Source organism: Typopeltis vanoorti, chromosome 1, assembly GCF_054136105.1.
Source record: "Typopeltis vanoorti isolate ZY-2024b chromosome 1, IOZ_Tvanoo_1.0, whole genome shotgun sequence".
Taxonomy (NCBI): Eukaryota; Metazoa; Arthropoda; class Arachnida; order Uropygi; family Thelyphonidae; genus Typopeltis; species Typopeltis vanoorti.
Genome location: NC_143549.1, coordinates 3,612,683 through 3,635,957, shown reverse-complemented (window position 1 = coordinate 3,635,957; position 23,275 = coordinate 3,612,683). Strand labels below are relative to the sequence as shown.

General features: G+C 36.9%; 1 protein-coding gene across 1 annotated transcript; it reads left to right on the top strand.

Moving 5' to 3' along the window:
* Window positions 1-2,533: 2,533 nt before the first annotated feature.
* On the top strand, window positions 2,534-4,641 carry LOC150109751 (T-cell immunomodulatory protein). The gene has a single exon (XM_090407433.1). It carries the CDS (start codon window positions 2,763-2,765, stop codon window positions 4,542-4,544), a length of 1,782 nt encoding a protein of 593 aa, XP_090263559.1. The 5' UTR covers window positions 2,534-2,762; the 3' UTR covers window positions 4,545-4,641.
* The last annotated feature ends 18,634 nt before the right edge of the window (window positions 4,642-23,275 follow it).

The window sequence follows — 23,275 nt, the reverse complement described above, 5'->3', positions numbered from 1 at the left end:
CTGTTTTCGCCCCCTCATTATCGGCGGTGCATCGCGTGAACAAGCTGAGCGTCGCAGGCAGTGCAATATCTACATATTATTTTTGCATCTTGATTGATTAATCCTATGTGTATACAATGGCAAAAAGTATTCCGTCAATAAGAGGCAAAAGAAAATTGGTAGATGATGACAACCACATTTACTTGTTTTCAAAGAGAACTGTAGATGAACAACATGGAATCTGGGTTTGTGAAAAACGTTCCACCTGCAAAGGGCGTTGAACAGAGGGTTTGGAAGGCCCAGTTGTGAAAGTCGAAACTAAACATAACCATGCAGCTCAAGCTGCAAGGTCGGAAGCATTGCAATTAATTGATCAAATATGGCAACATGCAACAACCACGAACGAACGGCCACAACAAATTGTTGCATTAGTAACTGCAGAGGCTCATGCCAATGTCGCGGCATTGCTTCCTAAAAAGGATTCACTTAAACGAACCATTCGTCATGTTCGATGCAACAATGGCCCTCCTGCTTTACCGAGCAATCTCCATGACCTAGTAATTCCACAAAATTATCAAGAAATTATCATCGATGGCAATGTACAACAGTTTTTGATGTATGATTCTCAGGACGAACTGCTCCCGGGTTGCATGCTTATTTTTTCCACCAGTAACAACCTTCAGTTATTAGCGCGTAGCCAGAAGTGGTTTTCTGATGCAACTTTTATCACAGTACCCACGCATTTACAACAGCTTTATACAATTCATGCGGTTCAATTCAATGCAGTTATTCTAGTGGTCTACGCGTTTCTGCAAAACAAAACTCGTGCCACATACGTCAAGTTGCTTCAAGAAGTTAAAAATCTACAACCGGGTCTCCAACCCCAGCGACTTATGACAGATTTCGAACAAAGTGCCATGCAAGCCTTCCAACAAGAATTTCCTGGTATTGTAAATACCGGTTGTTGTTGTCCTTATCTTTCCCAAAGTGTTTGGCGAAAGGTACAGAATGAAGGTTTAAAAGCGAACTCTTTGGATTCGAATGATTCCGGCATTGACATTTATTCCTCCTGCTAACGTTATTCAAGCATTTGAAGATTTAGTTGAAGCTGATGATTTCCCCATTGAAGCTATAGTGATTGCAAACTACTTTGAAAATACATATATTGGAAGAAGACAATGGAGAGGTCGGCAATTACCCATTTTTGCCATCGAATCGTGGAATATTTACACACGAACACTGAATAATCAGCAACATACCAACAACGGCATGGAGGGGTGGCACAGGGGATTTCAGGAATCTTGTGCTACTTTATTCCCAAATATTTTCAGATTCATTGATTTTTTAAAGAAACAACAAGGGCTGCACAATTTCGAAATTACACAACTAATTGCCGGTAATTCAGGCAATCAAAGAAACAAGAAGTATGCTGCAATTTCTACTAGAATCAAAACAATAGTCCAAGATTTTCAAAATCGTAATGTAATTGATTACCTTAGAGGCATTGCATACAACTTCGAGTTTTAAACAATAATGATGTAACAATCATTATTTTCTATCCAAAATGATTAACAATCATTTTGGATAGAAAGTAGGTGTATTATTTACATTTTTGTAGCTTACTCATTATCTACAGGGGGAGAAATGTGCCGGGGCGAAATGTTGGGGGAGAAATGCTGGGGGAGACTTTTCCGGATTCCGTCTATGTGGTAGTGTGTAGTAGTAGGAGGATTAAGCAGAGAAGGTGAATTTTTGTATAGTAGAGTAGTGTGCCCTTCCACGATGAAACCAAGAATTTCTTGAGGTGTCATGTTATAATAAATAAATAATGAGTATGTGTGAGAGTTTAAAAAATAACATCTTGCTTTCTCAGTACTGGACTCAATTCTTTTACATTTGAGATACAAAAAAAAAGTTTTTTTAGTGGATCTCATATTTTTTTAACATTTGAATATCAGTGTGAGTATTAGGGACACTATCTTCCGTCTATTCCCCCACCTCTTCGGAATTTCAATGAACTGCAGAGATGTTGATGAGAGAGCAGTGGCGCACCTAGGGGGGGGGGATCAAGGGGCCCTTCCCCCAAAGAAAAAGGAAAAAACACTAGAAAATCCCCAAAGAAAAAGGAAAAAACACTAGAAAATTTTCCAAAAATCTTTTCCTAATTAATAAAATTCATTTTTTTTTTTATTCACGCTGTGTCGGGTCTTCTATTTCTGTACTGCTTATGAATTAGCGATCGTTGCAGATGCTCAGTCATAGGTCATATTCTCAAATCGTCTACTCAACTCTTTCTCCCCCCCCCCAAGATTAAACCCTGAGTGACTGGATGAGAGAATATCGATCTCATTACCAATATCTGATAGTTCCGTACGAATGTATTATTATGTTTTCTGCCGTTTATTGTATCTTTTACATTCTAATATAAATAGTACTTGTTTATCAAAATAAATTTATATTTTTGCCTTGCTATTTAATCTTAGTTTCGTTGTCATGACAACAGATACTACTCGAACATGCGCAATTCATTTTTTATTCGTCCTGTATCGCGCGGTGTTCTAGTTGTTTGTTGTTATCGCATGGTGATTTCGATTTTGAGTGTTTTGTCAGTTATGATTGTTTTAATATTGTAGAATGCATATATACTTTTGGATATAAACTTTTGTTTATGTGCGGTGATCTTTTAATTAATGCAGTGGTATTTGTATGAGATGAAGAAAGACCACGCATTGTGTGACTTTGAATTCCCTCCCTTCCGCTTACTCTGAGTTATAAATAAAAATATGGCTGTTGCTTTACGTACGTTTTTGATGGGTATTTGTCTGATTGCTCGTTATGTGCAGGCGGTCAGTTATGAAGATATCTCTTCCGAGTTATTTGAAAATTCTCAGCGTGAAGGTATGCTAGCTGCGTTTGGCGATTTCAATTCTGACAAATTAACTGACGTATTTTGTATTACAGAAAAAGGGACAAAAATGGAAGTTTTATTTGCATCCGAAACAAAACCTTACCTTCAAAAAGGAGATGTAAGTTGTAAGATTTTCACCGGTATGATTACAAGCATCATGCCAGCAGATTTTAATGGCGATTCAATGATGGACATATTAATTACTGTATCCCATAAAAAAAATAAAGAAAACGAAGTGCGGATATTTTGGGGAAATCGAAATACGACAGACTGTCTTGCGGTTACTCGCTTTAATATTACTGGTCAACCCTTGGTTATGGACTATAATGGTGATATGATTCCAGATCTTTATGGTGAAAACGTAGAGGCGAAAAGAGGTATCTGGACAAACTTTAATAAGGTAAATTTCACATTTATTCAGTTTGAACCTAATAATCAGACAAATAAGCTTCAACCGCTGAAAATTCCTCAGTCGTCGTCGTTTTTAGATCTCAATAACGATATGGTTGCTGATTTGTTCGTAACAGGTGTAAAGGACATGGAGTACTGGTTGAATGATGATGGACATTTTAATTTTGTCAAAAACATTTCGTATCCACTAAATATTTCTCATTATGGTCAATCAACATTTGTTGATATTGACTGTAATGGAGTATTGGAGCATATTATGCCAGTCTGTAATGATCCAGATTGTATCCTTTCAGCTGTGAAAATATGGAATGCTGACAAAGAAAACTGGGAAAGTTTATTAGATTCCTTTGTGTTTGAAAATCACACCTGGGGATTTAAGGTGCCTAGTGATGGTAATGAACTAGAAAAGGCTGCTTTGGCAATAACAGTGCGATCAGGAGATGTTGACATGGATGGTTACCCTGATTTTATTACAGTTTTGCACCAAAAGGGGAAGCCAATTAGTAGAGCCATTTTACTTAAAAATGAAGAGTGTGTTAACTGTTATCTTGGGAGAAGGTTATCAATTTTGAATATCCCAGCATTGACATCCATTAATGATGTTGAAATAGCAGCCTTTTATGACATATTTGAAGATGGAAAATTGGACATTCTACTCTCAAGTAAAATTGACAATGAATGGAAAATGTTTGCTTTACTGAACAAATTTCCTTATGATGCATACTTTATAAAAGTTCTTGTGTTAAGTGGCTTATGCAGTCCTGATTGTAATGAAAAACTCATTCCATATGGTACTAATCAACCTGGTCCCATTATAAGGTACAGTACAACTAAATCAGATGGAACTCCACAAGTTGGTTGTGCTGTTCAGTTGCCACAGTCTGCTTACTTTCCTCTTCAGTTACCTTACTTGGTACTTGGATTAGGTGAGACACCAAATTTTGTTGATCAGCTGACCGTTGTAATTCCAGGAAAAACAGGAGTGTATATTAGAAAACGTCAGTGGACACAAATCATTCCTAATTCACAAATGGTTATAAATCCATTTAAACCAGATGAGCCACAAAGGTGGTTAAATAAACTCTTTGTCACACCTAGTCACCTTGTTCTTCTAACATTTTTAGCATTGGTTGGTACCTGTGGAGTCACTGCTATCATTGTTAGTGTTTTTCACTGGAGAGAAAAACGAGAAGATAGGAAAGAGAAACTACAAGAAGCTTATCGCTTTCATTTTGATGCCATGTGAAAACTGTAGTTCTTTACTGTGATATTTTGCATATAAAAGTTAAATTATTACCAGTTGTATAAACCAGATTTTTATTAAATGGTTATCATAAACGACACTACTGCCAATTTCAATATAGTATCTTTATGTATTCAGATAACTTTTTTCAGTTTTATAAATAATATAATCTAGTTTTATTATAATTAGTTCCTTATTTTTTTTCTTGTTTTATAAGAAAAAGATGTTTCATAAACTTGTATATATAGTATATAAAATAAGTTTTTCTCTTTATTTTCCTTCTCTGCAGAAAATGCAGAGAAAGAACAGTAGTTGGGTAAAAAAACAAAAAAAACAACAACAACAGAACAATGCAAAGATACATTTGAAAAAAAAAAAAATGACATCAGAACTTTGTACAAAACAATCAAATTGCAAAGAGGTAGAGGTACTCCTCTTACCCTATCAGTATGCTCAATGGTGTTAAGGTGACAGAAAATCCAACAAAAATAGAAACAATCTGGACAAAAAAACTTTTCCACAATTACTCAAAAATAAGAATCCCCCACCCCCATTGGTCCATCACATCGTAGAAATAGATTAAACACAATCCAACCCAAAAATTCTATTTATTAGAATCATTCAAAACAAAATGAAAAAAGTTATGGAAGAAGAACAAATAGGGATTCAAAGATGGCAGAGAAATCAGTGATGCAATATTTGTTTTACAGAGAGTAGCAAATTTGACTCGAGAAAAGCCAAAAACCTTTTTGTATGCTTTATAAACTTATATAGACTACAAGCACAAGTCTTTGATTCAGTAGATAGAAACAGCATAAAAGGGATTGAAACCATACCTAATCATTATAATTAGAAAGTGGTATGAAGACATGCAGACAATAATAAAATTCAGGAATTTTGAAACAAGAAAAATCCAATTCCAGAGGGAAGTCATTCTCCCCCCCCCTTCTCCCTACTAGCTGAACCTGTTCCTTGGAGAGGTGGTTGGAGAATTGCCTGGGGGTAACTTTCAAAGGAAGAAACATCACCCACTTAAAATATGTAGATGATAATGTTCTGATAGCCAATAATTCAGAGAACCTAAATTCAATGATTTCTGATCTAAATCTAACCAGCAACAAATACAAATTAGAGATAAATCTCAATAATAGAAAAATTACAATAATTGGCAGAGGAAAAAAATATGTTAGTGTTACAGTAAATAATAAAAGAATAGAACGTGAGGTTCAATTATCATAGGTCATTAATCACTGAAGATCTATGTCACATGAAACTATCAAACACAGGATTAGTCCAGGATGTTAGCAGTGACCAAATTAAATAAAATATGCAGAAATAAAAAAATTAGCCATGTCCCGAAGACTAGTCTTTTCAACTCAATGATCCTTCTAGTATTACTGCACTGAGCAGAGAGCTGGATTACTAACAAATGAAGGAGATTAAAAGGTTTTGAAACAAAGTGGACCAAGAAAAAGACAAATGATAAACTAAGGGAGAGTTGGGCTGCACTGATAGCATCCTAAATAGACTACACAAAAGACAGTTACAGTGGTTTTGGGCACATAGCCAGGATAGGCCAAGAAAGACTCCCTTCTTTATAGAAGGGTTGAAAGCAACTGAGGCAGAGGAAGACTGAGAAGATGGTGTTGAAGCCTTGTAATCATCATCATAAATTTCCTGATATGTATTCCCTAGGGGTGTTCAGGTTATTATGACAGCACTAGATAATTAAGTTTACATTATTATTAATCTCCTATCAGCAATTTTCCTCCAATCTATTACTTGTGAGCACTCCAATGTTGCCATATCTAACATTTCATGCTTCTAAGACACTTTTGACCAAATCAATCCACCTAGACCATTGAACCCAGCCAAAAGGCTGTGGGTTCAAATCCTGCCATGGGCATGGATGTTTGTGATTGTCTGTGAAAGTACTAGTGACGATAGTCGGCAGTAGATGGCATTGGTGTTAGATGATGAAGGTTGGTGAAGTAGTGAGACGAAGAGTTGTAGAGTAGATGCCCTCCCTCGATGAGTCTTTGGACTCCCCTGGAGGTGTGATGTAATAATAATAATAATAATAATAGACCTTGGTCTGGGTCTCTTTCCTGCCATCTTGCCATCAAACACTAGTTTTGCTAACCTTTCTTCACTCATTCTATTTAAGTGGCCATACCACCTTAGATTAGCTCCACTTACACATTCTTGAATGATAATGTGAAGTTTCTTTTTAATATCTTCATGTTTAATATGATTCTACCATTGATGCCATCAGTTCACTCCCCAAATTTTTCTCAGAATCCTCATATCTGTGGCCTTTGATGAAGTGCTTTATTTCTAACTCAACTCTCAGATCCATAACTTAAAACTAGTTTGAAACTGCTAGTTAGGTGTTTTGGCTAATTTTTCTCTTATTCCATTCAGCTGGCTACCCAACATACCAACTTTGCTTATTTTGTTGTCTATTTCCAGATTTAACCTGCCATCTTTATTAAAAACTGCCTAAATAGCTGAATTATTGCATTTGTTCTATAGGATCTCCATTAACAATGCAGCTGAAGTTTCCTATGTTCCTGCCTATTTTCATAGTTTTGGTCTTTTTTTGGCTGATTTTCTTGCCGAATTTATTACAGCTGTTATTCAGTTTAGTTAGTGAATCATGGAGTCTTGCACTAGATGTGTTTAGGAATACACCATCATCTGCATAAAGCAAAGAGCTAAGTTCGACATCTCCAATTCTAATATCAGGCTTGATGCCACTTGCTTTCATAATGTGATCCATATAAATGATGAATAAGAATGGAGGTAATCTGCATCCTTTTCTTTCCCTTGATTTTACATCAAACCATCTTGTATTTCCTTCAGTTCTGATTGCTAACTGACAACTTAAATATAGATATGTATTGCTCTGTATAATGTTCCATTCACCCCATATAACTGTAGTGTTTTGAAAAGCTTTTCTCTGGCCATCGTGTCATATGCTTTTTCCAGATCTACAAAACTTAAATACAGATCTTTGTCATATTTCCATGATTTCTCAACTACCTACATCAGGCGTTGCAACCTTCATGTTGGAGGTTTCATGGAATATTATCAGCACCGAGAAAGGATTAAAGCGAATTTTTAATACTTCTAATATTTTGTCTCCATCACAGAGACATCTTCAGGGATTACAAAAAATCTTTTTGTAACAACACACATACACAAATATAATACAATAGTGAGTGAAACTAAAGTCTTATCTAGGTAGTGTGCCTTCTATGGGCATTTGCAGGTGGCCTAGGGTGTAAAGAGGGATCTCTGATAATTAATGTTTCGCAAATTTTGGGAAGTTTAATGCAACTGTATTTGTTTAAATTCAGTTGATTCCTGAGTGCAGATGCAGATTCAAAGAATAATCTTTCTTTTTTGAATTTACTATGGTGGAGCATGGTGTTTTTTTTTCCAGGAGATCCTGTGGGTTGTAAGATGTTATGTATATGTTTGAATTTGGTTGAAAGGGCAGTTTTACTGGAACAAAGATTGTGGGCTCTATTGGTAAGAGTTTTAATAATGCCATATTGCTGAGAGGGGTGGTGGCAGGAGAGTTTGTGAATGTATCTGCCTGTATGAGTAGGTTTTCTATATACAGAGAAAGAAAGGTTACCATTAGGAAGGCGTGTTACTAAGGTGTCTAGGAAGGGTAAACTATTGTTATTTTCGTTTTCCATTGTAAACTGGATTCTTGGATGTAGACTATTGAAGTGACTGAGGAAGGAAGCTAATGTGTCTAGGCTATGAGGCCAAATAGAGAACACATCATCTACACATCTTAGTCAGATAGATGGTTTTAGAGGGGAAGAGTCTATGGCACTTTTTTCAAAACTTTTCATGTAAAAATTGGCAGGGGGGGGTGAAAGGGGGAACCCATGCCACTTCCCTCTTTCTATCTATCTTTTCTTGGAAGAACAAAATTTACATGCATTGCAACCTGTTGTGAGGCTTATCCTCCTGTACAACTTTCCTCTGCAATCTTCTGTCCTTGACTAATCTTTCCCAGCCTTTCACTTTCACAGTAGTCAAATTTTGTATTACGTTGTCGATCCATCTTAATCTCGGTCTTCCTTTTTTTTTTTTTTTTCTTGTTGCATATATCTTTTCTCTCAGCATTCTTGGCATACAGAAGTCTTCCATTCTCTCTCTCTATTATTATTATTCAGGCCTCCATGGAGTCAAAAGACTCATTGTGGGAGGTCCTTCCTAAGAAACACAAAGTCTATCAAGACTCATCGAGGGGAGGTCCCCCCCCCCCCGAGAAACACAAAGTCTATCATACCACTCCTTAAACTCATTGACCATTTTCGCTCTCACCACTCCATCACGCAATGCATTCCATGGTTCAACCACCCTCCATGCAAAGAAGCCACTCCTCACCCTCTTGCAAACAGTTTCCTTTCGTAGATGACAAGAGGCCATCAAACCATTGCTCTCTACATGACCTAAACGTTGCAATCTCTGTGCTTTTATGAACCTAACAACTTTCTTCATTTAATTGACTGATTTCTTTGTTGTACCATATTCTCCATACACTGCTTTCTTCAACAGATCCATAAATTCTTCTTTTAATCTTTATTTCAAATTTCCTCAAACTATCTTGCTCTTTTTCACTAAGAGTCTATGCTTCACTTCCATATGTAACCACAGGTCTAATGAGCATTTTATATATAAGTATTTTGGTATTTCTACTTATTAGCTTACTTTTAATCATGCTTATGTTTGCATAATATGCTTTATTACCAGCTTGAATATGCTCTTTAATTACTATGGTTGATTGTGCCTCATTCTCAACAATATCTCTTAGATACTTAAATCTGGTCACCCTTTCAAAAATTTTCTGTCCAACTTGTAGATTTTATGGTTTTCTTCTTATTTCTGAAGTTGACATCACCATATATTTAGTTTTATTTTCATTGATCTCTAATCCCATATCATTAGGTTTTCTTTCCAGTTCATTATACACCTCAATTAACCATTTCTTAGTCCTTGACACGATGACTATATCATCAGCATAAGCACATAATTGGCTTGATTTATTAAAAATTGCCCCTCTTTGATCTAAATATTTAATCATATGATGTAAAGCTCTGATAAATAATGTTGTTGATAGTGCATCTCCTTGTTTTACATCTTTTTAAATTTGAAGGGGTCACTAAATTTATTATCTCTTTTAACTTTTGCTTTTGTTTTTTCCATTGTCATCATTACTAATGGGTCTAATGAGCATCTTATATATAAGTAGTTTGGTATTTCTACTTATTAGCTTACTTTTAATCATGCTCGTGTTTGCATAATATGCTTTATTACCAGCTTGAATATGCTCTTTAATTACTAATTAATTAGTAATTAAAGAGACTAATGTCTGAGCGGTTAACCTATTGGCTGTGAACTTCGTAACCACATGCCTGGGGAAGGAGTGTCCTATGTTTGATTCCCTTCGGTGATGTGAAGAGCTCAAGGACCTTCCTCAGATATAACAAAGTTAGACGGTTTGGGGCATGGACAGTAGGGTTTTTCTCCCCAGTTTATCTGGGGTTTTTCATCCTGCAAATCAAGTGAACCAGCCTTGAGAACTCAACACCACTGCGGAAATATGATACACCGGGGCATAGGGCTGATCACCTTATCCTCTGAACAGTGAGGTCCGATGATTAATAAGCCCTCGACACCACAAGGAAAATGAGATGAGATCTATACTAACCTGATTAATTTTGGTTATATCTCTAATTCTTTCATAGCCTTTTGTAGACTATCTTTGTCAAATGCTTGCTTAAAGTCTCATAGACTTTAAGCAAACATTTGCTGCTCAAAACATTTTTCCATCATCTGTCTGATAATAAAAAGTTGATCAATGGTACTTCTGTTTGATCTGAATCCACATTGATATTACTATTACTATTACGGGCGACTCCAGGGAGTCCTTAGATTCATCAAGGGAGGCCCTAAACATCATGCAACACAACTATACGGCATTCTCACAGTATCTATCATACCTTGCCTTGAACTCACTCACTGTCATAGCACCCACAGCAGACTCTGGCAGCTTATTCCGCTCCTTTACCACTCTAAAAGTAAAGAACTCAGCTCTAACACCCTTGCTAACCACACTCTTAACCAGCTTCCATAGGTGTCCCCTAGTTCTCCCACCACCAGTCCTGATCTCAAAAATATCCTCTGAATTAATCCTATAAAAATCCTTTAGCAATTTGAATGTCTCAATCATATCTCCCCTTTTCCGCCTATCAACTAATTTCTGCAACCCACAAATCTTCAACCTGTTCTCATAAGGTTCATTCCATAGACCTGCTATCATCTTGGTCACTCACCTCTGGATGCTCTCCACCTCCTAATTCTCCTATTTTTTTTTTTTTCCGGTAATTTCTTTAAGCCTGTCATTTATTATGTATGTCAGAATTTTATTATTATTATTTCGGGCAACTCCAAGGAGTCGACAGACTCATAGAGGGAGGCCCTAACATCATGTCAAGAATAACTATTCGACATTCACACAGCATCTATCATACCTCGCCTTGAACTCATTCACGGTCATAGCACCCGCAACAGACTCTGGCAGCTTATTCCACTCATTCACCATTCTCCAAGTAAAAAACCTAGCTCTAACATCTTTACTAATCACACTCTTGCTCAGCTTCCATGTATGGCCCCTGTCCTCCCACCACCAGTCCTATTCTCAAAAATATCTTCTGAATTAATCTTATAGAAACCCTTCAGTAATTTGAATGTCTCAATCATATCACCCCTTTTCTGCCTATCAACCAATTTTTGCAACCCACAGATCTTCAACCTGTTCTCATAAGGTTCATTCCACAGACCTGCTATCATCTTGGTCACTCGTCTCTGGATCCTCTCCACCTCCTCCCCATCAACAAGAAATCCTGGTGCCCATATCTGGGCAGAGTAGTCTAGATGGGGTCTTATCAAGGCTCAATACAGAGGAACAATAACTTGTTTGTCTCTGCTTGTTAAAGTATTTTTCAGAAGCCAAGTGATTTGATGAGCTGATTTAGCCACTTTTGCGATGTGGCCCCTAAATTTCAACTCCCTATCCACCAACACTCCCAAATCCCTGGCCTCATCAATCTCCTGGAGTACGGTTCCACCAATATGATATACTGCTGCTAATCTTTTCACCCCAAAATGCATAACCTAACACTTTGCCACATTAAATGGACATTCATTTTCCTTAGCCCAGTCCTCCAAACTATCAAAATCATTTTGCAAAATTTTGACATCCTGTGCACTCCTAATTGCTCTACCCAACTTTGCATCATCAGCAAACAAGTGAACACTTCCTCTCAGATCCTTTCCTATATCATTAATGAACAGATTGAAAAGTAGTGGTCCAAGAACAGAACCCTGCGGCACACCACTAGTCACAAGCCGTCTTTTGGACTCAACTCCTGAATAAACCACTCTGTGGTATCTCTACATCAACCACCCTCCTCTCCATTTGCTCCAGTTTACTGATTAGAGTTCCATGTGGTATCCTGTTAAAGGTCTTGGCAAGGTCCAGTAGAATCACTGTAAACCCATTACCCTTATCCAGTTCAGCCGTCACTGTGTTATAAAATGTGAGCAAGTTACTGAGCCATGATCTACCCTTCACAAAACCATGTTGTCTGCCATAGAGTATCCCATTTTCATCTATCCAATCCTGTATTCTTTTCTTGACTAATTTCTCCAAGACCTTGACAAAGATTTCTGATATGCTAATCGGTCAGTAATTTACAACAGCAGTCTTGGAACCTCCTTTATGCAGTGGAACTATTTTCCCCTTTTTCCATCCCCTCGGGACTAACCCAGACCCGAGACTCAAATTAAACAAAATGGTGAAAGTACTGACAATTCTTTAGCCACTTCACATACGACACAAGCTGGTATACCATCCAATCCCACAGAGGTATTGACATTGAGGTTTTGTAATAGACTATTCACCTCCACTTCATTCACCACAATTCTTGTATAAGCTATTGATTCATTCATTGTCACCACCTGGATGATATACTCTTGCAAAGTGCTCGCTCAGTAAATCCACTATATCAACTGATTCGGTTACCTCCTTACCATTGGCATTCTTTAAAATCATTCTGCAATATACATTTTTTCTTTTACTTGCAACATATCGAAAAAACTGTTTGGGATTCTCTTTAGCCTGCATGGCCGATGTTCTTTCATAATCCACTTTTGCTTTTCTTACCACACTCTTTACCCTTCTGGCCTGCGCTATATACTGTTCATATGACTTCCAGTCACCTTTCTCCTTAAATTCCCTTCATAGTTGTTTCTTTTTTTGCAGCTCAAGCTTAGTGGTGTTATTCATCCATTTAAACCCTACTTGATTTATTATTTGGACTCTAGGTATATAGTCAGTCATTGCTTCATGCAAACACTTCTTAACCGGCTCCCATGCACTATCAACTTCTAGCCCTTGCAGTTGTACATGCCATGGCATTGAACCAGTCAAACTCCTAAGCTTGTCATACATACCAGTCCAATAATTCCACATGTACCCTGTCTTAATTGTAAATTTCACACCTTTAGCCACCTTCCAAATCAAGACCCTATGATCACTCTCACCAATTGGTGGCAACATGGTCATATTCGTTACAGCCAAATTCTCAGATGCAAATACTAGGTCATGCACTCTCTGACCCCTAGTATTTTCCATTACATGCTGTCGCAGATAGTTATCCCTCAATAATCGCATAAAATCCAATTCCTTCCTCCCATGTGTCCTCTCCTCCTTCCACTCATTTCTTCTATTTGCTTATGCATACTATCTCCACCATTTATTCCATCACCTGGTCAATAGCAGCACCCAACTGTATATTTTGTTCTGCTAGTTTCAATCTCACGCCAAATAGCTTCAAATGTGCTCTTTTCTCTCTCCTGCAGTTCCACTTTAATTCTCCTTGACTGTAGCTCATCAGCTATCATCAATAACACTCTTCTCCCCATTTTATTCTCCCTGTCACTCCTGAACACAACATACCCCCTTTATAAACTACATTAAGTAACGTAATACTTCTATAGTTACTACAGTCAACTTTATCTCCCTTTTTTATAAATGGGACAACTATACATTCTATTGGTCTGGCATTTCTTCCTTGGACAAGACTGTCAAAAATATATCCTGTAGTACCAAACATATTGAATCCCCTCCGTGTTTCATTAATATCTGCAACTATATTATCTACTTGCGGTGCTTTATTTTGTTTCTCATTTTGTGTAGCTTCAATTTCACAGTTGTTGGTGATTTATAGGGGTATTCTCTTTTACATCAATGTCTTTTCTTGTTTGTAATTGAATATTTTCCCCTTTTTCTTCTCTATTAATAAATCCTTAAAATATTCTGCACAAATCTCTACTTTTTTCTTTCCTTCTCCTTCTAAATTTCTTTTCTTATCTTTACATCCACTAATTCTTGGTTGAAATCCTTTCTTCATATTTTGGACAGCAGCATAAAATTTTTTGCTTTCATTTTGAGTATTAAGTTGTTCTATTTCTTTTATTTGTTTCATAATCATATTCTTCTTTTTTTTTTTTTTTTTAGTATGTTATTTGCTTTTCTTCTAAGTTCATTATATCCCTCTCCTGATTATTTCTAGTATTTAACTGCATCATTTGTTCTCTGGCTCTATTCTTCTTTTTTATAGCTGCATCACATGCTTCATCAAATCATTCTTTATTACGAGTTCTTTTCTTTTCACCTATCATTTCAGAGCTGCTTCTTTATTCATATTTTCTACTCTATTTTATTTTCCATCAATACTATTGAATCTATCAGCTATGTTATTTTTAGTTTTAGTTAATTTAGTTTTCAAGTTATCTTGGTATTTCTTAGCTTCCTTTACATCATTACTAAGTTTTTTTTATCCCATAACCCAGCTCTCTTTGTTCATCTTTATCATATTTGATAATTTTTCTTTTATAATAATTTTCACTAAGTAATGATCACTGTCACAATTAGGGCGGCCTCTACAGCTCTTAACATCAGTAACAGAGGAGAAGTGACATCTCGAGACTAAAACATGAACAATCTGGTTTATGTTGTTCGTACCTGGTATCCTCCAAGTTCTCAGGTGACTTGCTTTATGTGTGAATGATGTACTACTACTTATAAACCATTTGTTTCTGATTGCAGATTGCACCAGTAAATTTCCATTTTCATTGTTTTTATCATGTAGATGATTTTCGTCTTTCCCAATGTGAGCATTAAATTCTTCATAACTAAGAGAATGTTATACCTTTGTATCTTACAGCAAACGTCGTCAATTTGCTCATAAAATCTATCTTTATCAATTTCTTCTTTCTCCTCAGTTGGTGAATGTGTTGATATGACAGTAATGTTTCTAAATTTTCCTTTTAGTCTTATTTTACATATTCAGTCACTAATAGCTTTGTATTCTGACATACTTTTCAGTATTTCCTTGCTTAATATGAAGCCAGTACACAACTTACTAGTTTGTTCCTTGGGACCACTATAAATAATACTATACTGTTGTTTATCAATTCTCCCTTGTCCTTGCCATCGCATTTCTTGTAGCGCAATGAGGTCTATTTTCAGTGTTCTCCCCAGAAATTTTTACCAGCTGGGTGGAATGAAGCATTAGCTGGGCATACAAATGAATGAGTTAAGAAAGATCCTTTTTCTTTACAAATTAAATTAGTAATTTTATTAGAAATTACTTCAAAAGGATAATATTTTATGTAGTAATTATAACAAACAAGATTAGGATTTTTCTTATTTTCTCTTTAAGTAATGAAAAACCTTGTAATGCTCACAGCTTAAAATTCTATACATTAATTCTTCTCTTCTTCTTCTTAGCCCAGTTGTCAGCAGCTTTTCATAATTAAAATTGTTTAAACCTGGTCCCGCCAGTGAAATCAGCATCAGATTATTTAGAGTGTTCTGACTGATGCGATTCCTCGTATAGGTTTTTATCCTTTTTAATGCAGAGAAACCCCTTTCACGTTCAACTGTGCTCACAGGTATGGCCAGTCCAACAATAGCTAGTTTTGCTAAATTTGGAAAAGACTCTTTGAGCTCAGATGTTGTTGCTAATCTCAGCAGTATTTGTCTTGGATTTAGATTTTTGTATGACTTTTGATGCAACTACCCATTCTAGTTTAGTACTTTCATAGTTTAAAACTGCAGGACTTCCATTTCTAGAATAATAATCAAAAGGAATCTCAGAAGCTTCATGTTGATCACGACTTTCTGCATTGAAAAGTCTTGAAAAGCAGGAAATGATTGGCATGAGTGCGGTTAGTAGTTGGAAGGGGATCAGTTGTTCGATTCTGTTGGCACACTATCCCTCGATGAGTCTTTGGACTCCCTGGAGGTGTCACATAATAATAACAATATCTGGAAATCTTGCTTCTAGGTGTTTAATAACTGTGCCTATGTATTTATCATATATTGCAGTCTTAAACGTAATAACATTAGGATCTGAATAATCAATGTGAAGGTCTGACCATTCACCTGAAAGATGCTGATGGAGATTTTGAAAATGACTGCCAGGAGTGTTTTTCAATTCCATGATGGATAGTTTTCTGGCTTCTAAGACTGGCTCTATTTCAGTTAAGTCAACATCTTGCCTTTGCGATGATCTAGACAAGTTAGATAAATGCAGTAACACATCGAAAGCATCATTAGTGAAGCTACGAAATTGTATGTTATGATATATTTACTTAAACCTTCAGTTGTGATATCATTTCATTTGGTGGTCTCTCTTTCCACTGCAGCTATAACACTCACCATGCATTCTCTTAGAGACTGTATTGCAGAATCATGAGACAGCCATCTAGTGTCACTAGCCATTTTAAGTTTAATCTGGGGACTGTTCAGTATATTTTGGATTTGGATTAAACCAGCCATCTTGACTGACGAATTTTGGAAGAAGAAAAACAATTGCCTTGAGATATCATTAAACATGACTAAATAAGGCACTTATTTAGCAGATGCTTGGGCACTAGCAAGAGCCAGTCAGTGGTTTACACAATGACAGTTGACCATGAGACCATCTGTTTTATCTTTGAGCAGTTTTGCAACTCTCTTTTGCTTTCCAATCATGACAGCTGCTCCATCAGATCCTAGGCCCACCAGATTACAAGTTTTTAAGCCTAGACTGTCAAGGGTTTCAATTACTTTGTTAGTTATAATCTCAGCTGTGCCATCAATGATATTGCAAATTGATACAAAACCTGACCTCTTTTCTAAGTTGACAAACATATTTAATGAACACAATCAGCTGTTTTAAAACTGAGATATGTGTAGTTTCATCACATAAAACACTGAAATAATCTGCAGAATGTATATTTTCCAAGATTTCAGATCTCATTTCTGATGCTAAAATATCAATCAACTCTTGCATTATTCTTTCTGAGTTATATAATGTGCATTTTTACCAACGTTAAGATGTTCTAAGTAGGAACAGCCCATAGCTTTGCAGTGCTCAAGCAATTTTTCAAATAATGTAGTATGTGGCAACTCATTTTTTGCTAACCAGTACATAGATCTTAAAGCTCCCAGAAAAGCTTCTCGCTGTAAGTTATTGAAAATTGAAATTGATTTTTCAATTTGCCCTATTCCAGTTTCTTCTAGTATACGTTTTTCAATTATATCTGAACAAGAATCAGTGTGTAACTTGCTTTGTTCATGGTGAATCAAGCTTTCTTTTCAAAGTCTTGTGCATGGCATAGTTGCTGGATGAAAGTATGGTGTGTGGAAGTACAGTGTGTGATGCGTACCAGAGATCAGAAGGAAGAGATGACGAGAAAAATCAGGAGAGTGGTACTGAAGAGACAGCAGTGCTTGGTGGTGGAAACAGTAGTGGTGTGTGAGAGAGGAAGAGAGAACGGGAATATGAGGAACAGGGAAACGTGGGAGCTTGGGTGGACAGGGAGATATGGCATAGAGAGAGTGAATGTTGAAAGTGGCAGTGAATGTGTGTATGAAGATGGAGTATATTGCAATGTGGGTGGAGAAGTGGAGACTGAGGAGGTATATCTGGTAAGTGGTAATAAAGGTGATTTGGCAGGTTTAGCAGAGAAATCACAACCAACATATGGCTTGGATAGGACTGGCTATAGACCTAAAAATGAACTGTTGTATTTGTTTACAAATGCCAGAAGTATCAGAAATAAAGGGGATGAAATGGTTTCAGTGATTGAAACCATTTCATCCCCTCTTGCCCCCAAATCATTGGAATAAGTGAAACATGGTTGAATGAAGTTTATTAAGGTTGAGTAGGAAATGATTGTGAGACATACAAAAATATTTTGGGAAAATTTGGAGAAAAGAGCAAAGCTAATAATAATGGCAAATATCTGTTGGATTTCTGCTCAGGACATGGACTGGTTATTACTAACACCATGTTCCAACATAAAAATGTGCACAAATTCACATGGAGAGAAGAGGCTAGGAATAAGAAAAGTCTCATTGACTTGTTATTGTTGATAGTGATGTTTTCTCCCTGGTGCAGGACACCAGAGTGTACAGAGAATTTGAAATTGGAAGTGATCACTATTTAGTCTTGAGCAGGATAAAATTGAATTTCATATTGAAAAGAATAACATGTAAGAAAGTTTTAAAGCGAATAAAAGTTGAGCAGCTTTCAGATGTAAACTGTAGACTAAAATACAGAAATATTATTGAAAAGAAAATGAAAGAGTTTGAGAACAGGAATCAAACCTTGGAGATTCAGTGGCAAACTCTGAAGGAAACATTGATTGATTCTGCCAGAGAGGCATGTGGTGAGGTTGTGTGCAAAGATAAAAAAATCAGAACTCCCTGGTGGACACAGGAAGTTAAAGAGGCAGTGAAGGAAAAGAAGAAAGCATATCAAAAGTTCCTGGCAAATAAGACAGCCTTTACTCTTACAGAATACAGAGAAAAATGTAAGAAAGCTAAACAGTGTGTAAAACTAGCTAAACAAAAGTCATGGGAGGACTTTGGCAAGAATATAGAAAATAAATATCAAGAAGGTGGCAAAATATTCTGGAGGTTGTTGAAGAAGCTTAGGAATGGAGGAAAGAGTGCTGTAAAAGGAATTAGAGATGATAAAGCTGAAATGAAAACAGGAGAAAAAGATATCCTTGAAGTATGGAGTAATTACTTTGAAAAACTGCTAAATGAAACAAGCAGTGATGACAGCACAGTGATAAAAACACTGACCAGGCATGCAGTCAGGAATACATATCCATACTTGAAGTAGAAAAAGCCATCAAAGGCTTGAAATGTGGAAAGGCAGCAGGAGTAGATGATATTCAACCAGAAATGCTGAAGTATGGTGGTATAAGAGTCTTACAGTGGCTGCACTGCATAGTTCAGAAAGCCTGGACAGAGGGTCGAATTCCCGATGATTGGAGTAGAGCTCTCATAGTACCCATATATAAAAAGGGAAATAAAACTGAATGTGAGAATTACAGAGGTATTTCCCTACTGAGTGTTCCTGGCAAGATCTATGCAAGTATACTTGAGAAACGGTTGAGAAGAATTGTGGAAGAAAAGCTTGGTGAAGAACAAGCTGGATTCAGGCCAAATAGAGGCTGTCAGGATCAGATCTTCACTTTACGACAAATAGTCGAGAAAGCATGGGAATATAACAAAGATCTGTATTTAAGTTTTGTCGATTTGGAAAAGGCATATGACAAGGTGCCAAGAGAGAAGCTATTCAATACGCTGCAGTTATATGGTGTCAATGGAAAATTATATCAAGCAATACTTAGTATTTATTTGAGTTGTGAGTCAGCAGTTAGAATTGAAGGAAGTACAGGAAGATGGTTTAATGTTAAATCTGGTGTGAGACAAGGATTTACATTATCCCCTCTGTTATTCATTATCTATATGGATCACATTATGAAGGAATGTGGTATTAAACCTGATATCAAAATTGGAGATGTTAATGTCAGCTCTTTGCTTTATGCGGATGATGTTATACTTCTAAATAAATCCGCTACAAGTCTGCAAGATTCTCTGACTAAATTGAATAGCTGTTGTAATAGATATGGTATGAAGGTCAGCAATAAAAAGACAAAGACAATGAAAATAGGCAGAATCATTGAAAATGTCAACTGTGTTGTGAATGGAGAACCTGTGGAACAAGTAAAACATTTCAGCTACTTAGGCACAATTTTTACTGAAGATGGTAAACTAAATATAGAAATAGACAACAGAATCAGCAAAGCTGGTATCGTGGGAAGTCAATTGAATAAATTCATATGGAATAAGAAAGAAATTAGTCGGAACAGTAAATTAGCTGTATACAAGACTGTGTTCAAACCAATTTTAACTTATGGATCTGAGAGCTGGGTCAGAAGTAAAACACTTGACCAAAGACTAGAGACCGCAGATATGAGAGTCCTGAGAAAGATTAGAGGCGTGAACAGATGGCATCAATGGCAACATCATATTAAAAATGAGGATATTAGGAAAGAACTTGAGATTGTCAGCATCCAGGAATGCATTAGCAGAGCTAATCTCAGATGGTATGGTCACTTAAATAGAATGGGAGAGGAAAGATTAGCAAAACAAGTGTTCTCTGCCAGGTTGGCAGGAAAACGACCCAGAGGAAGACCAAGATATAGTTGGATTGATACGGTACAAAGTGCCTTAGACGATAGAAATATAAGATCTGATAATGTTGGAGTCTTGACAAGTAATAGACTGATTTGGAGGAAATTTGTAGATAGGAAGTTAGTAATGATGTAATTTTTTCATGTAGTACTGTCATATTCTGTACACCCCTTGAGGGTACATGGCAAAAATTTGATGATGATGATGATGATGGTGGTTGAATGAAGATGATATACTAACGGGAATAGAAATGGAAGGGTACATTATTTTTCGTGAGGATAGAAAGGGCAGGAAGGGAAGGGGAGTGCTGCTGATGATAGCAGGAGAATTAAGTCCACATAAGGTAGACATGAAAGGGGGAAATAGTGGCAATGGTTATGAGACAGTGTGGTGTAACGTGGAGGTTGAGAGGAAGACATATTTAGTTGGATGTTGCTATAGGCCTGGGAATGTGGAAGGTGGGGATGAAGAAATGTATAAACAACTTGGATTAACGAACAAAGGAAGGATAATTATTATGGGTGATTTTAATTATGACAGTATAGATTGGAATGAAGAGATAGCATTTGGGAATAAGGAAAATGAATTTCTCAAGTTCTTGAGAGATAACCATCTCAGGCAGCATGTAAAGAAAGGCACACGAAGATCAAGAGTTCTTGATCTCATCATTTCATCAGAGGATGTAATTGTTAGAGGGGTTTCACATTTTCCTCCAGTTGGTGAAAGTGATCCTGAAGTAATCACCTGTGTTGTGGCTAGTCATATGCAGGCTTTTGCGAGGAAAGAATATATGTGGAATTATAAGGCTGGTGATTATGACAAGCTTAGGAGACAACTTCGAGCTATAACATGGAGCGAGGAGTTGAGTGATAAGGAAATAAATGCTGCATGGGAACGTACAAAGAAATACATAACAGCCTCAATGTACGAATGTATCCCAAAGGCCAAAAGTCTGAATAAGGTTGGTGAAAATGGATGAATGTGGAGCTTAAGCATGAAATCTGGAAAAAGAAAGTCCTTTGGAGGAAGTACAAGATGAATAGTGGTAATCAGTCACATGAAGAATGTAAAGAACAAGCCAGGAGAGTGACTGAGTTAGTAAAGAAAACAAATTAGACTATGAGCAGAAATTGGGAAATCAGGCTAAGAAAAACCCTAGAGAGTTTTTTAGATATGTGGCAAGTAGAAGAAAGAATGATTACAGAAAGATGAAGTTAAGGGATGAAAGTGGTAGAATGATAACTGCTGCAGAAGACATTGTTGAGGTATTCAGTGATCAATTTATAAGTGTGTTTCATCCTGATCAGGGTGGAATCATGAGGAACTTAAGTGTAGAGGACATAGGAGAGGATAGCTTAATTGTGAGTGAGCAGGAGTTATTTGAGGAAATAAATAACCTTGATGTTAATAAGGCGATAGGATTTGAAGAAATATTACCATACATCTTAAGAGAATGTTTCAGGGAACTGGTAATAGCATTGGCATGCCTGTTTAACAAGAGTTTTGCAACAGCACAGGTTCCAAGGGAGTGGAAGGAGGGTAAAATTGTTCCACTGTATAAAGGCGGTGATAAGGCTGTAACTTCAAATTATAGACCGGTCTGTATGTTTGGAGTTGTGGTGAAGGTGCTGGAGAGATTGGTGAGATGTAGGATACAGAAATGGGTTGATAACAGCAGTATTCTCTGTGGTTATCAGCATGGGTTTGTTAAGGGGGCATCATGTTTCACTAACTTACTTATATACTATAACAAGGTAACAAATACCTTGGACAGAGGAGATGCATATACAGTGGTGTACTTGGATTTTGCAAAGGCTTTTGATTGACTGCCACATGACAAGCTCTTAAATAAGAGATGGAATTGGATAACAGACTTCTGTGTTGGATCAGTGACTGGCTGTCAGGTATCAGAGAGTTGTATATGGTGGTGCAGTATCTCGAAAGACAAAGGTCACCAGTGGTGCCAGCGGTCAGTTTTGGGGCCATTTTGTTCAATTTGTATGTTAATGATATTGGGTTGGGTTTGACTAGTGATATCCAGCTGTTTGCAGATGATGCAAAACTGGGGAGAGCAATGCACAGTCAGGCTGATGTTAATGCCTTACAAGAGGACTTGAATAGATTGCATGTATGGGCAGGTAACAGAAGGAAACAGAAGATCACGGTCCTGTCTCACCACGTAGTCACTCTCATAGTCATCATCAGAGTATCAGCAGAACTCCTCCTCATGTTAGAAGATGATGATACAATATGAAATGGGCCTCCTCTAACGGATCAAGTTTACTCACACAAGACACAACTGCTCTCTACTTAAACCTGAGATACAGCTACATTTATGTTGTGAAGTGTTGTGAGAACATGCAGCCTTGTCATATTGGTACAGCAGGGCGATAATTGTCCCTGGCTTGATTATGACAAGTTACTTTTGCTTTATTTTTTTAAAAAAAAGGAAAGACTTAGAAAGCAGGTTGTGCCTTTTATGTAATGAACTTTTATATGTTAAGATTTTCATCATTTGTTTCTGGAAATTGTGATTATACTTTTCACTTACAAGTTTCATGTAGCCATAAGCATAAATAAATGAATAAAGGGGCCACATTGCACAAGTTGTGAATACATCACATCGAATAATGGCATTGATGCGGAGAACCCTGACATGCAGAAATAGAGAGGTTATGATTCCATTATAAGGCCTTGATCAGGCCTCATATGGATTATTGTGCACAGATTTGGGCACCAGGTTTTCATGGTGACAAGGATATGTTGGAAAGGGTACAGAGAAGATTCACAAAGGTAGTCGGTGGTCTTTGGAATGTGGAGTACCAGGACAGATTGAGAGAATTCATGAGGCTCTGTAAGTTGCAGGGGTTGTTATCAGGTAGACATGGAAGAGATTTTTCATAGAATTGGAGAGGCCATTGCTGGAAACTGTATAAGGAGGGTGTGAGCAAAGGAGTGAGAAACAGGTTCTTTTCATGGAGGATGGTTGGTGAGTGGAATGCATTGCCTGAGTGTGTTGGATGTGGATACATTGAATCAATTTGATGCGGTTGGATGAGCATTGTATGCAGTAGTGAGTACTTCCCACAGTGAGTCT

Bases quoted from the DNA above. Each gene is read 5' to 3' on its own strand.
- LOC150109751 (XM_090407433.1), top strand. From the start codon at position 2,763: ATGGCTGTTGCTTTACGTACGTTTTTGATGGGTATTTGTCTGATTGCT.